Source organism: Phalangium opilio, unplaced genomic scaffold, assembly GCF_054372755.1.
Source record: "Phalangium opilio isolate 3A_F unplaced genomic scaffold, DU_Popi_V2 ptg000025l_1, whole genome shotgun sequence".
Classification (NCBI taxonomy): Eukaryota; Metazoa; Arthropoda; class Arachnida; order Opiliones; family Phalangiidae; genus Phalangium; species Phalangium opilio.
The window spans coordinates 99,479-122,439 of NW_028324156.1; the positions used below are offsets into that span (position 1 = coordinate 99,479).

Sequence of the window (22,961 nt, forward strand, 5' to 3'; positions counted from 1 at the left end):
AGTGCACGGACCTCTAGGCCTTAGTTTCAAATACTTGTGAAATTGCATACAGTCTACTACACGCATTTGAAACTAAGGTCTAGAGGTCCGTGCACTCGAGCTAAAAAACTCGCGGATATTTTAAATCCTGAAGATCCTGAAGTTTTTTGTCTCTTGACAGCACGTACAAAGCTACGTTACATAGAGAAATACCTTTGCGCGTGCTGACAACCGACGTTGTAACAGAGTATATACAGAATATTCTGTCGTTCGAGATAGGGAGTTGCCGATCCTATAGCGTGAAAACAAATTTCCTCACGCGCATCCTTCATCCACGACAATAATATTCAATCCTCGAGCTGGAATAAGAATTAAGTCTCGTGCTGATCGCCCGTTAGAAAGGATTAGGCCCGAATTAGGCTTAATATCTTGCGTGTCAGAAAGACTTAGGCCTAGGTTTTTTGTTTGTTTGTTATTTAAAAATTGTATTTTGAATCTCATAGAAAGTTATAGAGTTCGGGAAACAATTGAATAAATCGTTGTTTAGTGTAAACAAAAACTCTAGACTGGCTCGGAATTTTTGGGCCGGATCGTAGACAAGTAGGAGCAGCAATGTAAATGTTTGCACCCGTGAATTGCCCGTTATCTAATTATGAGCAATTACCTCGGAACCATTACTGCGGGGGGTGTAGGTTTCCCCTTTCTAATTTGGCATTAATGCATCTTTCCCAACTAAAAGACGATCGATTGCTTTGCAGCAACGCTAAAAGTTTGCTATTATTAAGACCCCGCCCACTTTAAGTATTACTAAAGACCGAAAGATATTGTATGAAAGGACGCAAAACTCTCTAAAGTTAAATACTTTAAAAGCTTTTGTTTACGTAAGCGGAGTTTTAAAGGACAAGTCTCAATTAAAATGCACTTTTTTAAATCGAATTTAATGCGGTAGGGGATATTTTTCTCTTTAAAATAAGACAGATTTCGTTAAAATCGGTTAATATTTCACCAAGATTCAAAGTGGGTTCACCTGGTTTTTGCGATTTTAAATTAGACTTGACCTTTAAGATTTTCAACTAAGAAAAAAATAATTCCTTCAAGGGACTTCCTTTTTTATTGTTATTTGGTTTTTTTTAAAGCTTTTAAAGGAATATAAAAGTAAATATTTGACGGTGAAAGTATCTCAAGGTTTACTTTAGAAAAAAAGCGATATTTGAAATCCATTGTTTAAATTGGTCTCTAAAAGAACACTTTACTTTTAATTAACTAAAATTTCTTGAACTAGAAATCAGAGTTTTTTTATTGTTGCTAAATTTATTTCGCTTTTAACTTTTATTAGGCTTGAAAGTATAGCGTTTTCAATCAAGATTTTAGGATAAAATATTCTCTCAACCTCGAAGCCATATAATATCAAACCGCGCGCGCGTAGTCATAAAAGGCGGGAAAATCGCTTTGCCACGTGCATTGTCATCGAGGGAACGTACATATATTTTAAGAGGCCCTGGATATTATTCCCATTGTCTTCCTATTTTCCTCTTATGTCAAACTCTTTAATCTTAGCCTAGCATCCCCCTCCTTCTTCCGTCCGCCACTCCCCCCCCCAAAAGCTTCCATTATAACAATCCCGACACGAGCCAACTTCGTGTAGGAACGTTGAAACTATACATTTTCCCGCCTTAGCACTGTACTTTACTCCGGAGTCATCTTCTATCTCCGCGGAAGAAGAAAACGCGGGAGACAGCGCGCGCTCTCTTTCCCTACGGACGCTCGCTCGCGCCTTTCTATATAAAGGAGAGGGGAGGGTTACCATAGCAACGGATAAAGTCGTCATCAATATTCATTGCCTTGGCGACTCGGCACGGCACGGCGCGCGAGGAAAAGACCATTTTGCTTCTCGCGCGAGAACTCCCGCCAAAAACCTTTTCCCGCCCTTTTTCACTGCATGCACATCACCCATCCTTGAGCTTTTGATTCGGTTATATTCAACCCAGAAAAAAGAAAAAAAAAGAAAATAAAGCCAAGGGTTAACGGGGACAGTTTAGGGTTGGAATAGAAATATGAATGAATGAATGTCTCCATTAACTTTAATTTATTCCTATATTGATTAAAACTAACGAGGTCTTTATAATTGATGAATCAGCCTAGCCGCGAGTTATAAATACTTAATTTTAATTATAAATAATATCCAAGGGTTTAAAAATGCCTTCAGATTTGAATTTTTTCGTTTATTTAAAAGTTTCGTCGTATCCCATTTTCTGACGAGCTAATCCAATTTGGACCGCGGCTCTCGTTCTCTCTTCTCTCTTTGCATAATTAATAGGCTTACTACCATGCCACGGGAATACAAGCTCCGATCACGACTTCCAAACCTTTTATATTCAGTAACGAAAGAAAAAAAAGTTTCAAAAATTGAGTTGAAAGTTTTCAAAATATAGGGTTTACACGTTTTAATATTTTATAAGATGTACATGTCTTACATCATGGTTTCTGATTTTGGGAGAGGCAATGGGTAAAGGTGCTTGAAGAGTATGAATGGAATTTGCTCCGGCGATAACATTTAATCCTGTTAGGCTGGATTTTAATTCGTCCTCTAGTCGTAGATTGAATTCTCATTTCAAAGGGAGTTTCGCAATCCGTTTATCTTTATAGTTTATTCCAAAATAAGATTATTGTAAGGGTTGAAAATTTATGTTGGTTGTGATTGCGAGCGAAGTTTTAGAGACCCTTTTAACTTCCTTCTGTTAGTGTCAAGTGACATTCGCACGCCACGCTATGACCAGGTCATAGGTTTATTTGTTATATAAGTATAACAATACCTATACTTCGTAATAGTAGAGACTTACAGCTCGAGCTAGTTCTAGCAGAACGACAAGCGAGAATTGAAGCACTACACTCGGTTAGTTTTGCAGTCCTTCGTCCTATTTAGTCTATACTAAGACTTTGACAACGCCTAAGTTACCAGGCGTCGCTTTACCTCGAATCTATGACCTACGTCACTCACTTCATGACAAGCTCCAGTTTCTAAGTTACCAGTGACAAACTTATGGAGGAACATATCTTATGAACTTTCGCCAAGTTACAAAATTTTTGTCTTTTTATCAATGCAGGTTTACCCCAAACGTGATGTTACTTGTGGGTACCACAGCCATGACTATCACGATGGCCATCATTCCTCTATGTCAGTACTTGGTCATCCTGGCCTTGGTACTGGCTGTCATGGGTTTCTTCATGGGGACCATCGATACAGTGGCCAATGTCTCGATGATAAGGATTTATGGCAAGGATGTCTCACCTTTCTTGCAAGCCTTGCATTTCTTCTACGGGGTTGGGGCATTTGTCAGTCCTATGATTGCGCAACCCTTTCTCTTGAACGAAGACTGTTCCCCCTTCATCGACAGCCACGTTAAACCCATCACGGACTTAACGGAAAACGAGACTTTACCCGCTCAGAATCTGGAAGAGGCGCAGAAAATGACACACATTGATTACGCCTTCTGGATTATGGCTTTACTGATGGTATTATAATTGTTATTATCGCTAATCCTCGGTTAAATTTGAATTAGGCCTAATGAATAACCCTTAAATGAGAATTAGGCCTAATAAATTCTTCTTAAATGTGTTTAAATCAGAATTAGGCCCAATTAAAAGATCTTTAAATGTCATTAAATGAGTATTAGGCCTAACTAAAAGACAATTAAATGTCATTAAATGAGAATTAGGCCTAATTAACTATCCTTGTTTAGGTTCCGGTTGTTGTTTTAACATCGACACTGGCCATCAAACAATTACTAAGACATCTTAGTGGCGCAACTGGCACAACGGAAATATCAACAACTGACAAACAGAACCAATACGAAAGTATGGACAGTGGAGAAACTAATGGTAGGTAAACAACCCTATATCTCTGACATTCCATCATGACCTCTAGAAGTGACCACTACTTCTTTAACCGCTATAGAAACGACGGGAACCGACGATAGGTCAGGGACTGGTCGACAAGTGACCACTTTTCAGATTATTCTCATTACACTCTTAGCCGCTGGGCTAATGTTCCTTTATGACGGACTACAGGTGCGATCCTGGCCTTAGATACCTAAGCCTAAATTTGACTAGTTTGACCTTTGACATTTTTGGGGGATTTCAGGCGATTTACGGTGGATACGTTTACTCGTACGCCGTTAAGGGTCCGGTTAAGTTACTGAAATCGGACGCCGCTTATCTCAACGCTCTCTTTTGGGTAAACATAATAAATCCTACTTTCAAAATGAATAAATAAATGACCGAGAAGGTTGACCTTTGAACTTTGCTCGCGTCATCTCAGGGCACTTTCGCTGGAGGTCGTCTCTTCTCAATCCCGTTGGCTACGAGATTGGCTCCGGCTTTCATGCTATTATGCAATATTGTAAGTTATCTTTAAGCACGTCTTCCATTTTCACTTAATTCAATCGTACGTTATCTTACCTCGGTGTTTGAAACGACGTTCGGTATTTCTCTCTGTTACGACTATATTCTCTATAATCCCCGCGGAATATTCGCTAGCGCGCCTCTATTATTGCCATTAGCCTATCACTATCATATTGTTTGCCTATGATAATTCAATAATATTAACGTTTTGTTAAGCTTAATGGTCTAGTAAGATTGAAACTCGACTCGAGTTAGTGATAGAATCGGAAAGAATAGAATTTTGGTAGGAGAAACTGGAATTTTTGTAGTAAATTTAGCAATTTTGGTAGGGAAAACTTGACGTTTAGTAGGGAAAACGTGACTTTTAGTAGGGAAAACGTGACTTTTAGTAGGGAAAACGTGACTTTTAGTAGGGAAAACGTGACTTTTAGTAGGGAAAACGTGACTTTTAGTAGGGAAAACGTGACTTTTAGTAGGGAAAACGTGTCTTTTAGTAGGGAAAACGTGACTTTTAGTAGGGAAAACGTGACTTTTAGTAGGGAAAACCTTGCGTTTAGTGGGTAAACTTGACGTTTTGCAGTAAAAACTTGACGTTTAGTAGGAAATACTTGACGTTTAGTAGGAAATACTTGACGTTTAGTAGGAAATACTTGACGTTTAGTAGGAAATACTTGACGTTTAGTAGGAAATACTTGACGTTTAGTAGGAAATACTTGACGTTTAGTGGGAAAAACTTGACGTTTAGTGGGAAAAAGTTGACGTTTAGTGGGAAAAACTTGACGTTTAGTAGGAAAAACTTGACGTTTAGTAGAAAACTCGATTTTTAGTAGGAAATACTTGACGTTTAGTGGGAAAAACTTGACGTTTAGTGGGAAAAACTTGACGTTTAGTGGGAAAAACTTGACGTTTAGTAGGAAAAACTTGACGTTTAGTAGGAAAAACTTGACGTTTAGTAGAAAACTCGATTTTTAGTAGGAAATACTTGACGTTTAGTGGTAAAAACTTGAGGAATAGTAGGAATAAACTGCACGAAAATGTCTATAACAAAAACAAAAAACTTGGAATCATTCAGTATCACTTTAATTAATTTTACCAACCAAAACTGAAGTTACAATCCGTAAAAAAAGGAAGAGTGGGGGGGGGGAGTTGGAAGTACATCAAATAAGATTATATTAAGTAGAACCAACCACTACAAAATTTAATCCGGCTGGCTGAATTCGAGTAGATTATAAAAACCCAAAAACAATCCCTCTTCTTCCATAAAATTCATCCAATAAAATAGAACCAACAGAGAGGAAAGATAAAAACGGAATTATACGTATCCCAGAGTCCCTACCTTTCCCTCCACTACATATATATAACAAAATATCCATCCACACTATAAAGTTCGCTTTGCTGACCGGATTAAAAAAGCGGTTAGGGTGGTTATTTTCCTTCCCCGACTTAGTTCCTTCTTTATCAAGATTAAGTTTCAACTGGCAGAGAGTATTGAGAAAGGGAGTGGAAACTTATCGGGGAAAGATCATGTAGCTTTATAAACCACGTGATCAGAAGTAGAAGACCAAAACAAATCGAATTCGATGTACGTCTGCTCTCTCCCACGCTTGAAAGCGTTAGAAATGTCGTGTGACCGGAAATTAAGGGGATAAAAAGGGGCGTGTCAAGAACTCTATTTTGTAGTAGTAATGTTACTATTTCCTGGAGTAGTGATTGGGCAATGTCACGTGACTTAAGGCGTGGAACGACTCGGCGTATAGATTTAACGGAAATGCCGATGCCCATTCTGATTCTCAATGCACTGATAACGCTACGAAATTCACGCATGCACAGTAGAGCTCTATTTTATAGAAGAAAAGCTTGGTTTAGGCCACGCCCCTAGTTGACACATTGTACTTATGCCCAAACGGAAATGACTTCCTTTCGCTCCTTTTCTCAATTCTCTCTGCAACTAAGGCCAACCGAGGCTTAAAAAGTAGTACTAGTCACTGCTAGTAGAGAAAGAGAGAGTTTGGGAAGCCTGTGAGGTAATCCTCTGTCCTCTAAATGAGGTGTGAGCTCGAGGTAGATGGCGGAAAATCCATCGCACCACCGCACGTAGCTAGCTGGCTCGATTACATTAACGGAATTGACCTTTTATACTGTTACGAAAAGAGAGGGGGGTGGGGGAAGGTGAGAACTGCGAAAAACCGATCGATCTTCGAGCCTTATAAGGCTAAGGCAAACCCTATATAGCAAAAAGACTTTAAAAACCTCATTTAGTACATCGGAGCCTTGCCCGTTTCTATACCCCATTCATTCATTCGCCCTTTTGGCCCCATTCTCCCATTTTTGGGGGTCCTGTTCCCCCCCCCCCCCCAACAACGAGGACCCATTTCCGATCCCTTTTCCGGAAGTACTCCATCGATTTCCGCTAATCATTCCCTATACCTCCCCAGCATCACTAGATAGGTTTTAAAAAAAGAAAATTATATATTCAGTCAACGACAATGTTACCTGAGAGTAAACATAAGGGATTGGTAGGGTTTTCCATGCCTTTCTTGGTACTTTTAATTCAAGTTGGACTATCGTAGGGATGAAGATGACTCTTTCTCTCTCTCTCTCACCATCCTTCATTTTTCATCCGACGTCTCGTATCGGTAGGATGTGAAGGTTAGGTTAGGGTGGTTGGGAGATATCTTTATTGAGAAGGGACGGGGATGCGGCGGTGACAATGTGCGCTATGGATGGCCTTTGTCTTGGTGTTGTTTTTCACCCCGCCTCCAACAATTTTCTAACATCGTGTCGTTAGGGATCCTTACAACGAATTTGTGGTTTTTTTTTATGAATACGTAATTATGGAAGGTCATTGTATAATGTAGGAATAGCGGTTTCGTAGTTAATTCTAGTTTCTTGTGATGGGAACAAACCGACATGGGGTTGTTTTACCGATATATCGGTTAATAATCGGTTGATGATCGGTAAAAGTCGGTTGGTGATCGGTAAAAAACGGTTGGTGATCGGTAAAAAACGGTTGATAGTCGGTAAAAAACGGTTGATGATCGGTAAACGTCGGTTGATGATCGGTAAAAAACGGTTGATGATCGGTAAACGTCGGTTGATGATCGGTAAAAATCGGTTGATGATCGGTAAAAATCGGTTGATGATCGGTAAACGGCGGTTGATGATCGGTAAAAATCGGTTGATGATCGGTAAATGTCGGTTGATGATCGGTAAATGTCGATTGATGATCGGTAAATGTCGGTTGGTGATCGGTAAATGTCGATTGATGATCGGTAAAAGTCGGTTGATGATCGGTAAAAGTCGGTTGATGATCGGTAAAAGTCGGTTGATGATCGGTAAAAGTCGGTTGATGATCGATAAAAACGGTTGATGATCGGTAAAAGTCGGTTGATGATCGGTAAAAGTCGGTTGATGATTGATAAAAATCGGTTGTTAATCGATCGATATCGGTTTCATTGGGTTATTTAATGGGTTACGTCATGGAGTTTAAATAATCGGTTAAAATCGGTATCGTTTCCAGTAAATCTTCGATATCGGTATCGACATCAGCTTCAGTAAAGCTACTTATTTCCCATAAAAACCTTGATATTGTTATCTAAAAATTAACTGTTTCCAAGTCAAAACCCCATAAACTTTTCGATTCATTTTTAGACGGGTTGTACAACAGGCATAATTCTTATGCTCTCTATGAGCGAAAGTCGAACCATGCTGATCATAGGAACGTGTATGCTAGGTGCTTTTATGAGCAGCGTTTTCCCTACGGCGTTATCTCTTACCGAACAGTACATTAATGTCACTCGTAAGTCATTCCAGGAAGGTATCCTCATTCACCACCATAACTTAAAAACTTAACCCCTTTTCTTCAAATAGCTACAATTACCAGTATTTTGGTCTTTGGTGCCGCTTTGGGCGAAATGTCAATGCCAGTCATTTTGGGTCACGTGAGTTTAAGCCTTCGAAAAAAATAGACATGACGTAATAAGGTATAATTTGTGGTGTGCCATTTAGGAATTTGACCGAGCTGGTCCAATCACCTTCTTGGTAACGGGACTGGTTCTGTGTATACTATCCCTTATAGTATACGTCGCCTTGTGGATAGCTGGTCATAGTGTTGTCCGATACGCCGGTATGTCACACGTGACTATTCTTTTGTCACGTGTCTTTGAAAGTGTATATTTTGTTTTTTTATTTGTTTAGCATCCCCACCGGGATTACTGGGTCTATTTAGCACGTGTATACCCGGGAAAGCCAATCAGGAGTCAGAAAGTTCGGGTTTGATGACGCAACACGTGCGATACTATTCGCGCATGCGCTCTGACCTCTCTGAAAGCAGTATAGGCGAGCAATATGGCGAACAACCGTACATAGAAGATGTTAATCATGTTAAGAAACAAAATAATATTTCAGTAACGGCACCACAGTGAAGTTACTAGTCAAAAACAAAATGTAAGAAATCTCGTGTAGTTCCGATATTTAAAAAAAAAAGGGACAAAATGCGGTTACCACCGAGGTCAAAGGTAATTAATTTTAATTATTTAATTAACAGTTTTGTATTCTATTTTGTTTTACAAAGTTTTAAAATTCAAATTGCGTTTAAACTAATTTATAACGGATATTTTATTAAAAATTATTCAGTGGTTGAAAAACGCAACGCTAAGCCTTGTTTGAAAGTGGGTTTTTATTTTAAGCCTAATTTTACCCTGACGGAACATTTCCGGTTTACCTTTCGTCGCTAAGCCTTGTTTTTAAAGTGGGTTGTTAAGCCTAATTTTACCCTGACCGAACATTTACGGTTTACCTTTCCTCACTAAGCCTTGTTTGAAAGTGGGTTGTTAAGCCTAATTTTACCCTGACCGAACATTTCCGGTTTACCTTTCGTCGCTAAGCCTTGTTTTTAAAGTGGGTTGTTAAGCCTAATTTTACCCTGACCGAACATTTCCGGTTTACCTTTCCTCACTAAGCCTTGTTTGAAATTGAAAGTGGGTTGTTAAGCCTAATTTTCCAGTGACCGCGCATTTCTAGTTTATCTTTCCTCACTAAGCCTTGTTTGAAAGTGGGTTGTTAAGCCTAATTTTTCAGTGACCGCGCATTTCTAGTTTACCTTTCCTCACTAAGCCTTGTTTGAAAGTGGGTTGTTAAGCCTAATTTTACCCTGACCGAACATTTCCGGTTTACCTTTCCTCACTAAGCCTTGTTTGAAAGTGGGTTGTTAAGCCTAATTTTACAGTGACCGCGCATTTCTAGTTTACCTTACATTTCTTCGCTAAGCCTAATTAAACTAAAGGGAATTTTTTTCCCCTCAGTTTCCGGTCCCTTAATTTACAATTGTCTTTCTAAAAAACCCGTTCTTTCCTTCAAGTTTGTCAAATACATTAGTGTATCTCCATCCATTTCTGGGTAATGTGATGACGTAACTTAGGCCTAATTACAAAAAAAACCGTGTGTCTATATCTTCTCCTTCCGCTACATTCCGCCCTAAATACTATACAGCAATAAGAATAAAAAACAATCCCCCTTTAATGTTCCCATAGATATATATACGGGTCTAGATACACTTCCCCTCTGTTAGGCCCTTTAAAAAATGCGGAGGTGAGAACTAGCAGTCGACGCTTTACGGAGGGGGAATTAGATCCAAACGCCATCTATTGAGAGTTTCAAGAAACAAAAAAACGAAAAATTCGAATATGAAAAGAGCGGGAAATTCAAATTAGGCTTAACTTTTCAAATAGCTTTACGTATTTTTGATCTCCTTTATACGTGTAATTATGTTCTTAAGTGAAATAAATAGTTTTTACGTAAAAGAAGTAGTGTTTTTAATGAAATATTAGTGAAATAAGGCATTAAAGATGGTTAACAGTTGTTCTTTCACACATTGTCATAATTTATCAACTTCGGGAAAGGAATATCTTTTCATAAGTATGATTAAAAGTTTGTTTACCACCTCGAAACCAAATAATAACATTATAACTACCAAATACAATTGCAAAGCATCAGCACGCCCGCTGGCAAAAGTTATTTATCCAATTTTTTAGCTTTCAAAATTCAGCGATAGATGGCGCACTAGGTATCTTCCCCCGGGAAAATCGCGTCGACTGCTAGCTGTCATCTCCGTATTTTCCCCCGATTCAGTAGGGTATCTAGACCCGTATATATATCTATGAATGTTCCTCGAATCGACTTCTTAGAAATTTCAAAACAAAAAAAAAGGAAAAAAATATAATTTTTCTGACGTCATAGACCGTTGTCAGAAGAACAGAGTATTAGGCCTAAACAAGAAAATAGGCGAAAATGGTGCATTTTGCGAGGCTATACTGTGATAGCGCGTGTAACCAAATTAAACGTTTTTAAATAATTATTAATGTAATGACACGAGTTTAATGTAGATTTCAAATTTTAATTAATCCTCCTTATTCCCTATCGCCGGAAGTTAGGCTTATCTCGGGATTCGTGGAGGGGAGTAACGGGAAGAAATTAGTCTGTCGTCTGCTACAGTTCATATTTTTGGCCATTGTAGCAGACGACGGACGAATTTGTATACAGAGTTAAGCCTTACTTCCGGCGATAGGGAAGAAGGTGGATTAATTCGCTTAGACGTCACCGTTTTTCCCCCCAAACTTCTTACTAATTATATATTCAAAGAAAACGTAGTAACCGATTCAAGCGTTTCATTTTGGAAACCCGACCCCGTTCTTATAATTAAATTATAATTTATGCGTAATTAATTATTTTCCGGAAGGGTTGGGATGTCTTTAACGAGAAACGGTCTTCGAAGTGTAAATCCGTGTTTTAGAATAATGTGAAAAATAATTTTAATTAATTGGTTTAGTTAATTAATATAGAAATCCATAATATCTTAGAAGTTCATAATTTGATGTTAAACTAAAGTCAAAATACGTTAAATTTTATTGGTACGTCAACTTATGAACTTCTAAACGTAATTTAGATTTAAATTCACTTTAATTAATTAGTTTTAATTAATTAATTAATTAATGAAAAAATGTAAAATATATATTGATAATTAGATTATTTACTAATTAGATAATAAGCGCCTACATTAGGCGTTATATAGTGGGGGCTCACCTTTAAAGGAAAGGTCCAAATGTGGTAATTGATATTTAAATCTAATTAATTTAATTAGGAAACGTACTTACCATATATACTATACATATATATACACACATTTAAAATTCACATTTTAATTTCGCGACTTTAAATATATTAAGGGAGAGATGTAAAGACTATATCAAAATTAATTTTAATTATGTTAATTAACGCAACGCGTTTTATAATTATTCGCATTCCATTTACAATTGTGCTTGTATTGTCTGAACTAAAAAAAACAAAAGAGTTTTAAATTAATTAACGAGTTTTAAGAATTCGTGTTAATTATACTATACGAATTTTTAGAGACTATATATATTATTTTACGAGAAGGGAAATAATTAATAATTACAGCAAAATACAAAAAAAAAGAAATTCAAAACGAACATCATGTCACGTGTCATGTTTTTTCAAAAGTGTTACAGTGGGGTTATATTAAAAAAAAAAAAATTCTACAATGTTTAGCTAAAGATAATGTTATTATAAAAACACATCTATTGATATTTCGTTGAGTTTAAAATATACCATAAGAGAAAAACAAACGAAAAAGAAAAAAACAAAAAAAAAACAACCCAAAAGTCTTTGTATTCTTTTCTCGCTAATAAATGTTGCAAAAATGGTAATTTACTCCGATTTTGTAGCATCAGCACTTCGTGTTATCTTCGCCATAGACATTAATACAGATAAAGGTAGGAAGCTGCTGCATCCCTATTTATTTTCTTTCACGTGCTCCAAGTTTCGTATTGCGAAACCAAACCAAAGTCCACGAGGATTAGATTTCGCGCGAGTTTTAATCACGTGTCACGTGACTTAAGGCCGGAAGGGGAGGCGGGAAAAATTCCAGTCAAATTCAAAAAATGCGGTTTTTCAGGATCTCTTTATTTTTATGGGCCCACTCGAGATAGCGACTTTGACATAAGTTTATAAGATATTTTTTTCCATAAGTATTTTAAAGAATAACACTACATATACTTAGTAATGCTAGAGATTTACTGAGAGCTAGTTCGAGCAGAAATACATGAATTTCTGGTTCGAGAACGACAAGCGAGAATAGAGCTATCTCAGAACCCTTATTGTGACGTCACCCATGCTATTTGCCCATAGAACCAAAGCGGTACCAAACATGGCCGCCCACTGCCAAAACTAAGCCTATGACGTTTTACCTAGGCACTGACGTCGCAGCTGAGATAGCTCTATATGCCTTAGTGTGACGTCAGCAATGCTATTTGCCCACAGAACCAAAGCGGTGCGATACCAAACATGGCTGCCTAAGCTAAGCCCGTGACGTTTTACCTAGACACTGACGTCGCAGCTGAGATAGCTCTATATGCCTTAGTGTGACGTCACCAATGCTATTTGCCCACAGAACCAAAGCGGTGCGGTACCAAACATGGCTGCCTAAGCTAAGCCCGTGACGTTTTACCTAGACACTGACGTCACAATTGAGATAGCTCTATTGATTACAAAATGAAAATTCATGATTACACTAGCTTTTGCAGGACTTCCATCTTCATATTTAGTCTGCATTACTAAGCCTTTGACAGCGCTAGCTCACCAGGCGTCGCTTTACCTCGAATCTATGGCCTACTTCAACCACTTCTTGACAAGCTCTCAGTTAACTTACCAGTGACAAACTTATGGAAGGAACATATCTTATAGACTTATGCTTTAAAATAAGAAATTTGATGATTACGTGGCTCAAATGGATTTAGTGAAAGAAAAAATGAAAGAAATTTTGCCATTATCGTTGTAAAGAATATAACTCTTTATTATTGCGTTTTTCACAAGTATGGCTACAAAATATCTTCTCTATATTTGTAGAAAATACAATACATTCATAAATGCTAAAATTTAAAAAATATTTTATATTCTTACACACACAGTACATTTTTATCTCAAAAACTATTGGACTAATTGTAAAATAGTGGCGTACATTCTTTGTAACCATTTTTTAGCGTGGTTTTTTTTTTGTATAGTTATAAAAAATTAGTAATTACACTTTTAATTATCCTCTCATCATCAACAACAACATGGTGGAATGTAAAAACTGTTTAAAAAGTGTTAAAAAGGCACACGAGATTCTGTTCCTTCTTAGTTTATCATTATTCTTATTTTCTTTCATTTAGGTTTTAATATTAATTATTATTAATTAATTAAACAGTTTCTATGTTAAAAATTAATTAAGAAGGTACACTAAGAGGTAGAGAGGGTTTGGGAAAAAATATTAATTAAAATAAGAGAGCAATTAAATACAAGTAATTGGATTAAATCATACCCTGTCAATATTTACAACATTAAATATTAATTAAACCGTTATTAAGAAAATAAAGCTAAATTACCTTAATTACCACGTAATTTTAAAGAAACTGGTTGAAAAATATTTACTATAAGTATTTATACTATTCCTCCTCCCATTATAAATATAGCTGCTGTCTAATGACAAACAAACGTAACGTAACGTTTAAAAAAACATTGCTAAACTATCATCACTATTTTTGAGTTAAATATTTTAAAAAATTATTTGTAAATTAATTAATTAAACTTTTTAAGTTTTAGTTAGAGAGATAATTAAGATGAACATCTAGGGATGATATTTTGATTAAGGCACTTGGGTTTTAAATGATATTGATTGATTTTTGTTGTTTTTAGACATCTGTTGAATTTACCGCAGGAGTTTCAGCGTTGTGATGTTCGACATTGTGTAGCTCAATATTATTATTATCAGTTGGTGCAGTAGGGTTGACGCAATTTCCGTTACAGTTGGAATTGTGTCTAACAGAATCATAGTGATCCGTTGTTTTTTCCTTTTCTTCATTTGGTCCAAAACCATTGCACACGGTTATTACAGCGCTATTATCGTCGCTGCAGTATTTTGTACTCGCATCGTTAGATTCAGTGCTATTGCTGCTCTTTCTGGAACGATGTTCCTTGTAATTGTTGCCCGTTTGCTCAAATTGTCTCAGCTGGAGTAATAATTTAAATTATTAAAATATCTCGTTAAGTTAATTAGTTTTGATTTATTTTAGAACTTACGTGAAATGGATTTAACATGTAACAAAATAGTAAAACACTAGGGAAATTTAATTAATAATATTTGTTGAGTACTTAATTTGGATTAAATGATTAATTAAATACGCGATTATTTTAGTTACCTTAGTGTTATAATGATTATTATGGCAATAATTAGTAGTGACAGGAACATTGTGATGGTATGTGATGGTGGAAAGGCAAGCTTTCTGTGAATGAGAAATTACAAGAACGCGCTGGTTTATATCATGTTAAAACTATTTATACACACCCCATGCGAGCGAGTAACGTCTGATTCGACGGTGGGCGAAGTTGTTAGGTAAGTTTTTCATGGTAATTTGGGTATTCATTCATGCAACCCCCTTTGGTAATGACATTGAAGGGGAATTGTCGCGGGTTTTTACATTGAATCATTAAAAATTTCATTCATAAATTCGTGGAATAAGACGGACGGAGAATACCATATTTATTTAAACAAACATGCAAAGAATCAAAATTTAACTTACCGTCCGGATTAAATAATAAAGTGCAAAACTAATCTAAATTTACAACTTAAGGCCAATCAGTCAAAAGAAAATCTGCCTAAGGCCAAATTTTTTTAGACCAAATGTTTTCCCCCCTCTTGTTTTTCCCTACCATGGCCAACTTAGATTACCGGTGGTAGAAGGCCTGCCAGCTTTACCCGAGCCCCATGTTAAAAAAACGACTAGCAAAATCGTTCCTAGTTCCGACTTTCGCCGTTAGGTGCGCTACCAACCCAGATTTCCTCATAATGCTTTTTCTATGGGAAAACAAATCCGGAAGTGGACTCGGTTTAAGAGCATTTTTAATATATTTAAATGAGAAGTCAAGTAAGTTCTAATCTATATTTTGAGACCAATATTTCATAATTTTCCGTCCGTTATTTGACGAGTAATCAACATTCAAAGTTGGGGTTTTTTTTAAGGCGGAGAAATGCGCCGTTTAGAGTTAAGCCTCGGTCTTCAAGGAAGTTTACATTAAAATTTAGTGGCGCCGTTGGACGAAGGCTTAGGTTTTCCGAGAAATTTAATTTCTCCGCCTTTAAAACAACCCCAACTTTGAATGTTGATAACTCGTCAAATAACGGACGGAAAATTATGAAATAGATAGTTTTCACACATGGAGGATTCATACCATTTACATCAGGATTCAGGAAGCCGGGCGATCTGGAGGACAAAAGCAGACGGGTTTTTGTCCGCCAGATAGCCCTGCCTCCTGGTGTAAATGGTATGAATCCTCCATGTGTGAAAACTATCTATAGGTCTCAAAATATAAATTAGAACTTACTTGACTTCTCATTTAAAATCCGCCACGAAAAAAATCGGTAAATATATTAAAAATGCTCTTAAACCGAGTCCACTTCCGAATTTTTTTTCCCATATAAAAAGCATTATGAGGAAAACTGGGTTGGTAGCGCACCTAACGGCGAAAGTCGGAACTAGGGGCGATTTTGCTAGTCGTTTTTTAACATGGGGCTCGGGTAAAGCTGGCAGGCCTTCTACCACCGGTAATCTAAGTTGGCCATGTCCCTACAAAGTCTAAACCATTTTAGCCAATCAGGATGGCTGGCATAAATTTACATATATTTGCATATCAAAGCCCCGCCTTGGAGAACTTTGAAGTATTTTATCTTTCTTCGGAGGAAACGATACGACGGTTTGAATCGAATAATTAAATTTAATTCGAATTAAAAGAGAATTAGAGCTACTTACAAACATGGTTAGTGATATTTTAAATCGAAATACACCCTAATATAAGCCTGTGACTATAAATAATAAATTTGTGCAATTTAAATGTCCTATTCGGCGGCGGGAATCGCGGAAGCAAGCCGCGTCTGAAATTTTTAAGCCAAGGCTTAGCGTTTATCAGTTTTTAACTGTCTGTCTAGCCTCGCGTCTAGACTCCGAGACTGATATTCCTAGTAGGCCTAACATTGTCATTTAGAAGTATTATTATTTTATAGGGAAATATACTTCAAAGTTAAGCGTAAAGGAGTTGAGAGAGAGAGAGGTGGTGACTCGAGCTGTACAAGAAGATGGAAAGCATCTCTAAGCTAAGTGATGCGGAACTGCGCAAAAGTCTGGAAGCAAATGGCTTCAAAGCCGGACCCATCACCGAAACAACTCGTTCTCTTTACGAGAAGAAGCTTATGAAGTTACTTAACAGCAAGCCATCAAGCACGGTGTCCAATTCAAGCAGCAGGGGCTCGAGTATTGGCAAAGATGCTACGAAAAATCGCAGAAGGTCTACACCCGTGAGGGGTTCAGTTCAAGCATCAACTACACTTGGTTTTAGCTCGGAAGAAAGTGAATCTGAAAGCATAAGTAGTCTGGCTAGTAGTTCCCTTTCAAACAAACAAAAAACGCAAAGGCGCCGTACTTTACCGGCTTCTCCTTTATCCATTGATCTCCCGGTTAGACCAAAACCGCCAAATTCCACCGCCACTAATTCTTACTCTAGTGGTAAGAGATCATCGGAAGCTCACTCTTTTTCTAACCCCTCCTCCTCAATTACGGCATCATCCTCGTTTTACGAAGAATCGAGAAACAAATCTTTTGAAAATATTGAACAAGTTCTTAGCTTTCCCGGAAGTTTGACAAGATCGAGACTTCCCACTCAGAGTGGTCGTAGAACTAATAGTTTGGTGGACTCTAACTTTGAGGAAGATTATTCCGACGTAGAATTATCCTCTCTTAATCGTCATAAATTTAATAGCGGGCTGAATAGTTTGCCAAGTTCCGCTAAACCTCAAACGTTTTCCACTTCAAGCTTTTTACAGAGCCTTCGTACCCTGCCTTATAAACGTAGCTCCAAATGTAAATAAATCTTAAGAAATAGGTTTTAAAATGTAAAGCGGCCCTTTCTCATCTCTAATACTGCTTTTTATAGTGAATTTTAATCATTCTCTAAATGGTAGTAACCAGTTGAGAAATTCAAACTATGAGAAAGAATTTCGCACAGCTGATGACTTAAGAAACGCCACTAATTATTCGCAGTGCATTTCGTGGCTTCTATTGGGATTTGTCTTGATATTTTTCATCGTCTTAGGGATGATTTATCTTGGTGCAAAACAAAAAGATGCAAACATCTCATCATCTCTTAAAAGTAAATTAAAGGAAAAGGACAGCAAACATAAGAGACCAGTTTATTATTTAGGACACTAGGGGGGTCACTGGTCCCAAGGACTAGTTTAAAAATTATCCTTATTTCTAAGTCTGCTTTAAAGGGACTGTAAAGAAGGCATCGGCGGGTGGGTAAAAATTATTTGAAATACGTCAGAGGCACGTGACCAAGGAGAGGCGTGGTTCAAAGAAGCTTAGTTCGTTTCATTTCGAAAACTACCACTTCATGGAATTGGCGCTGCAATCTTGCGAAAAACAAGGACTAGATGTACAGTTCCACTCCATGAGGAGTCTTTGTATCTTGGCATCACGTGATGTCTGTGACGTATTTCAAATAATTTTTACCCACCCGCCGATGCCTTCTTTGCAGTTCCTTTAAAAGGATGGCCTTTTTCTAAATATAAAAGCAAAAATATCCAAAAAAAAAAAAGGAAATGATCTCTTATTACAAAATAATTAGCACCAATTTTGTGGACTACTGCGCCACCCGCCATTGCTTTAGTGGCGTCTGCTAAATCGAACCTCTTACCCCGCCCCTTACTTCTATAGCCTGTGAGAATTCAACCAATCCCGTAGGGGTAAAGGGTTCTTTTTAGCAGACGCCACTAAACCAATGGCGGGTGGCGCGGTAGTCCTCATTTAGACTAATTAAATGCTAATTATTTTGTAATAGGAGATCACTTATTTAATTTTCTTTAAATGTTTTGTTATTCCTTTTATATTTAGAAAAAGGTAGTTAGTTCTTTTAAGCTATAATGTTATGTTACTCGAACTTTTCCTTAAAATCTTATCAAACTATAAATATAAACATCGGCAATTTACAAAAACAACCTTTTTTTAGGCTTTTCAAGTCACATTTGCAAAGGCTTTTCTACAGTCAGTTAATTTGAACTCTTTAATTAAAATTTTAAAGGATATAGTTTATAAATTAATTTTATTTGATTTATGCAGATAAATTGCATTGAAAAGAAAGATCTTTTAGTCGCTGTAAAAGCCGCGCATCATCTACACGAAATATTGGCTGTAGCTGCTGGTAATTTAATTAGAAAGAATTAATTAGAAGCGAGTTATCTAATTAATTAATTCGTAATATTACGTAGGAAAATTTGATTGTATGGATGGAAGTAGAAAAGAACGTTCTATGAATATAAATGAAATAAAATTAGCTCTGCAAAATGAACTGGGAATTGAGGAAGATGACGCTGACGTGGCATTCGCTAATTGCGTCATTTTAGTCAAGAATCATCCTGAATGGGGAGTCAAGTCAGTCCGCGTTGATTAAATAACCCTTTTTGAAACATTCAACACCAGGTAACACTTCCTTTTACCTTAGGATTTTGACGAAAGACGACAGCACAGATGAAATTCGTGCCTTGGAATCGACTTCTTCGTCCAAATCATTTTTTTGTCGCTTTTCTCAAGCTTTTAAGTTTGTTTTTGCCCAAGCATTGATCATCGTTATAGGTTAGTCTACGTTGAAGCCTCGGAACTAGTACTGGCTGGGAGTATTTGCGATATTAAATTAGGGTACTTTGTTTGGTTAGGATTTGTTTTGATAGTTGGTGGAACGTACGTTGGTAAACTTTTCTATCAAAGAAAAAAGGAACGCGAACGAAAACTTTACGAATTAGTTGAAAAAATCACAGAAACCTTATGGAAACATCACGATGCCTGCCAGAAAAATCCCGATATGGAACCCTGTATTCCCGTTGTCCATGTCAGAGACACGCTCATTCCTCCTGCCCAAAGGTCTACTTATGTCTATTTTCGCCTATTTTTGTATATTGTACAGTGGTGTGCGAGTCCCGTTTGTTTCGGTTTCGAGCCGAGTCCGAGTATCGAAAGTAATTTCTTATCGAGTAACTATCGAGCCGAGTCTCAAAAATACTTTCGAGTATCGAGTATTTAGATAGGTGGTCAAATTTTGGTTCTTTCGAGTACTAATTATCGAGTCTCAAATATTGACTTGTCGAGTAGCAATTTTGTAAATTTCTTGAAAATAACGAAGATGTTCAATTATCTAATATCGAACTAGTTCAAAAAGATTGTTAGTGATCAATTAAACATTGAACAATTGATTTTCAAAATAAATGATCATGAACTCATCGTCTGCTATAGTTGTAAGCCTCGGACTCGAGTATTTGTCTGAGTATTTAAAATGTTAAAAAGCTACTCGAATCTGTCTCGAGTATCTCAATGTGTTGTTATCGAGTATCGAGTCGAGTACTCGGCTCGATACTCGAACCGAGTACTCGAACTTAACGAGTACTCGCACACCCCTGATATTGTAACGATTACAATAAAAAAAACAACCCATCACTTTAGATCTTTCAATGACTGGCAAGAACTCTGGAATAAAGCGGTTAAATTTGTGAAAGAAAATGAATCCAGGATTCGAACGGAAACTCAGAGAGTAGCGGGAGAGGATTTTCTCGTCTGGAGATGGCTACAACCTTCAGCGCCTGAAGTAAGTAATTTTAATGATAAAGTACTTAAGTGACATTAATTTAATTAATTGCTTAATTCGTAGGAGTTCAAAAGAAGAGGGAAAACATGGCAAGGGCAAGCTTTTGAGAATTCCGGTTCGAGGAACAATGCTCTACCCTTCAGTCCAACTCCTTGTCTTAAGATAAGGAATATGTTTGATCCTGAAGTGTAAGTAATTATACTAATTAATGTTCTTTAATTTGTTCATTTAAATTAAAGAATAGCTTTTAACAATTAATTAGGGAATGCGAGGAAGATTGGCCAATGAGCGTAAGAGACGCGATTTTGGAAAAATGTGAAGGGAATAATGGAATAGTTCATATTCATATTGATGAACCATCTAAAGAAGTAAATCATAAAGAGCAACTTTAGTTTAGGGAACCACCACCATTTTGGTTTTATGTAAAAGATACAAAATGTTTCTTTGGAACAGGGCTGTGTTTTTATGAAGTGCAATAGCTCGGAAGCTGCGGGTCAAGCCTACAAAGCCCTTCATGGATGGTGGTTTGATGGTAAAGTATAAGGGTTTTTTATTTTTAAGTATTCATTGTTGGAATTCAACGGAAAAATGCGTTTTTACGTCCATAGAAGTTGTTTTTTGTTTGGGGAAAATCAACCGTTGGGGGGAACCGTTTTTCCGAGTCCCGACACATTTTTCCGAGTCCCTATAAGTTTTTCCGAGTCCCTATAAGTTTTTCCGCGTCCCTATAAGTTTTTCCGCGTCCCTATAAGTTTTTCCGCGTCCCTGTAAGGTTTTCCGAGTCCCTGTAAGTTTTTCCGAGTCCCGACACGTTTTTTCGAATCCCGACACGTTTTTTCGAATCCCGACACGTTTTTTCGAATCCCTATACGTTTTTCCGAGTCCCGACACGTTTTTCCGAGTCCCTGTAAGTTTTTCCGAGTCCCTGTAAGTTTTTCCGAGTCCCTGTAAGTTTTTCCGAGTCCCTGTAAGTTTTTCCGAGTCCCTGTAAGTTTTTCCGAGTCCCGATAAGTTTTTCCGCGTCCCGACGCGTTTTTCCGAGTCCCTATAAATTTTTCCGCGTCCCGACGCGTTTTTCCGCGTCCCTATAAATTTTTCCGCGTCCCGACGCGTTTTTCCGCGTCCCTATAAATTTTTCCGCGTCCCGACGCGTTTTTCCGCGTCCCTATAAATTTTTCCGCGTCCCGACGCGTTGTTCCGAGTCCCATTAATTTTTCCCGAGTCCTATTTTTAATATCATAATTTAAAAAAGTTTTTTTTTGTTTGAAACAAAATTTAAAACAAAAGTTTCTTCTTATTTCTCTCGTCTCTCTTTACTTAAGGCAAACTGGTAACTGTCAAGTACCTGAGGTTGGAACGTTATCACGAACGTTTCCCTGATTCTAAATACAGTACTACGACGTTAAAACCGTCAAACTCCTTGCGTCTTTCTTTGCAAAACCCTCAAAATTCTTCGTCTAGTATGTTAGAGCATACTTAAGTAAAATTTGAGAGATGTCCCTATCCCTGTCCCTGTCCCGGCTCCTTCCCAATCCCACCCCTCCCCCAACACGCGTCAAAGTAGTCTTAACTTGATTTTTTCAAACTAAACATAAACAATGAAAGAATTGATGAAGAAAAAAAAGAAATTTAATAAAAACAAAAACAATGTTTAGCCCCGCCCCCTTTTTTCCTTATCGCATCTTCTTAATCCTTTTTACAAAAAAAAAAAAAAATTATTTGAAACATTTTTATTTGGTTTTTTATAAATATTTTTTCCCCTAGTTTATTATTATTATTATTTGTTCTTTTTTATGAATATTTTTTTCCATTCTCTTCAAACCTCAAAAACAAATAAATAAACAAACAAACAAATAATATACAAGCCCTATAACACCGCCCCCTTTCCCGCCCTATAACACCGCCCCCTTTCCCCGCCCCTTTTTTTTCTTTTAAGAAATTTTAAATTTACGTCAGGTTCGACGTAAATTTAATTGTGATTTAAAAAACCTCTTAAAAAAAAATACAAAACAAATTTAAAAAATAAAATTTTATTTTCTGAAAAAAAAATACACTAAAAACGGCATGATAATAAACGTTAATCGGAGGTAATAAACAACAACAACAACAACAACACTTAGAATGTGCCAAACAAAAAAAAAATACAAAAAAATTTAAATAAAAATTAAAATTATTAACGAACGCAGAAGGTTTGGAAAAAAAAATTAAAATTAATTATATTATCGTATATTTCGCGTCCCCTTCATCGTTTCCACGCCCCCGCCCCGCCCCTTTTTTTCTAAATAATAAATTGTGTATATAAATATCGTGGCTTATTATATAGCGTCTCTTTTACGTTACGATACAGTTTAAAAAAAGTATTTTTGTTAAGTAATTAATTGATTAATTATTATGATCTTAATTAATTGTTTTTTCGACCACCCCCGCCCCTCCCTCCTCCTCCTTCCCTTGACCCTCTTCAAATAAAAATCGCGAATTAAAAAAAGGATGAAATGAAATGAAATTATAAATATCGTTTTTTGTTTTTTTTTTTTTTTAATATTTTAATTTTCGTGGATGTTTTTGTGTATTTTTTTTTTTCCATTTAAGTTACAAACAAACAAACAAACAAACAAAAACAAGATATAAAAACTAATAACAACAACAACAAAATCATTTTCTCATTTTTGAAACAAAAAAAACAAGAAAAAACAAACAAACAAATACTAGAAGGAAAAAAAAATAAAGATAAAATAATTCATGTTTTTAAAGAAAAAAATTTTAAGAATAAAATTCACGCTTTAATAATTTTTAGAATTAAATTATATTCTTCAAAAAAATAAAAGAGGATTGTGGCGGGGGGA

The 22,961-nt window shown here is 36.7% G+C and overlaps 3 protein-coding genes across 5 annotated transcripts in view; 2 read left to right on the plus strand and 1 right to left on the minus strand.

Moving 5' to 3' along the window:
• LOC149691550 (solute carrier family 60 member 1-like) overlaps positions 1–12,114 on the plus strand; it is a 30,449-nt gene extending 18,335 nt beyond the window's left edge. For all 3 annotated transcript variants that reach the window (XM_089868867.1, XM_089868865.1, XM_089868866.1), the window contains 9 exons: positions 3,084–3,492; positions 3,720–3,858; positions 3,935–4,047; positions 4,121–4,213; positions 4,298–4,378; positions 8,032–8,179; positions 8,251–8,321; positions 8,389–8,506; positions 8,578–12,114. In XM_089868867.1, coding sequence (XP_089724993.1) covers positions 3,084–3,492; positions 3,720–3,858; positions 3,935–4,047; positions 4,121–4,213; positions 4,298–4,378; positions 8,032–8,179; positions 8,251–8,321; positions 8,389–8,506; positions 8,578–8,804 — 1,399 coding nt within the window. In that variant the 3' untranslated portion in view covers positions 8,805–12,114. The remainder of the gene's footprint in view (positions 1–3,083; positions 3,493–3,719; positions 3,859–3,934; positions 4,048–4,120; positions 4,214–4,297; positions 4,379–8,031; positions 8,180–8,250; positions 8,322–8,388; positions 8,507–8,577) is intronic.
• Positions 12,115–13,222: 1,108 nt separating this feature from the next.
• Positions 13,223–15,155, minus strand: LOC149691551 (uncharacterized). The gene is made up of 4 exons (XM_089868868.1): positions 15,015–15,155; positions 14,634–14,717; positions 14,515–14,551; positions 13,223–14,444 (listed from the first exon to the last, which is right to left on the minus strand). Exons 2-4 carry the CDS (start codon positions 14,681–14,683, stop codon positions 14,127–14,129), a joined length of 405 nt encoding a protein of 134 aa, XP_089724994.1. The 5' UTR covers positions 14,684–14,717; positions 15,015–15,155; the 3' UTR covers positions 13,223–14,126.
• A 973-nt stretch (positions 15,156–16,128) lies between these two features.
• MAN1 (LEM domain-containing inner nuclear membrane protein MAN1) lies at positions 16,129–22,906 on the plus strand. Its single transcript, XM_089868869.1, has 13 exons — positions 16,129–16,248; positions 16,493–17,345; positions 17,419–17,634; positions 18,493–18,527; positions 18,603–18,684; positions 18,752–18,914; positions 18,985–19,115; positions 19,196–19,400; positions 19,977–20,118; positions 20,182–20,306; positions 20,381–20,486; positions 20,572–20,650; positions 21,441–22,906. Exons 2-13 carry the CDS (start codon positions 16,565–16,567, stop codon positions 21,596–21,598), a joined length of 2,223 nt encoding a protein of 740 aa, XP_089724995.1. The 5' UTR covers positions 16,129–16,248; positions 16,493–16,564; the 3' UTR covers positions 21,599–22,906.
• The last annotated feature ends 55 nt before the right edge of the window (positions 22,907–22,961 follow it).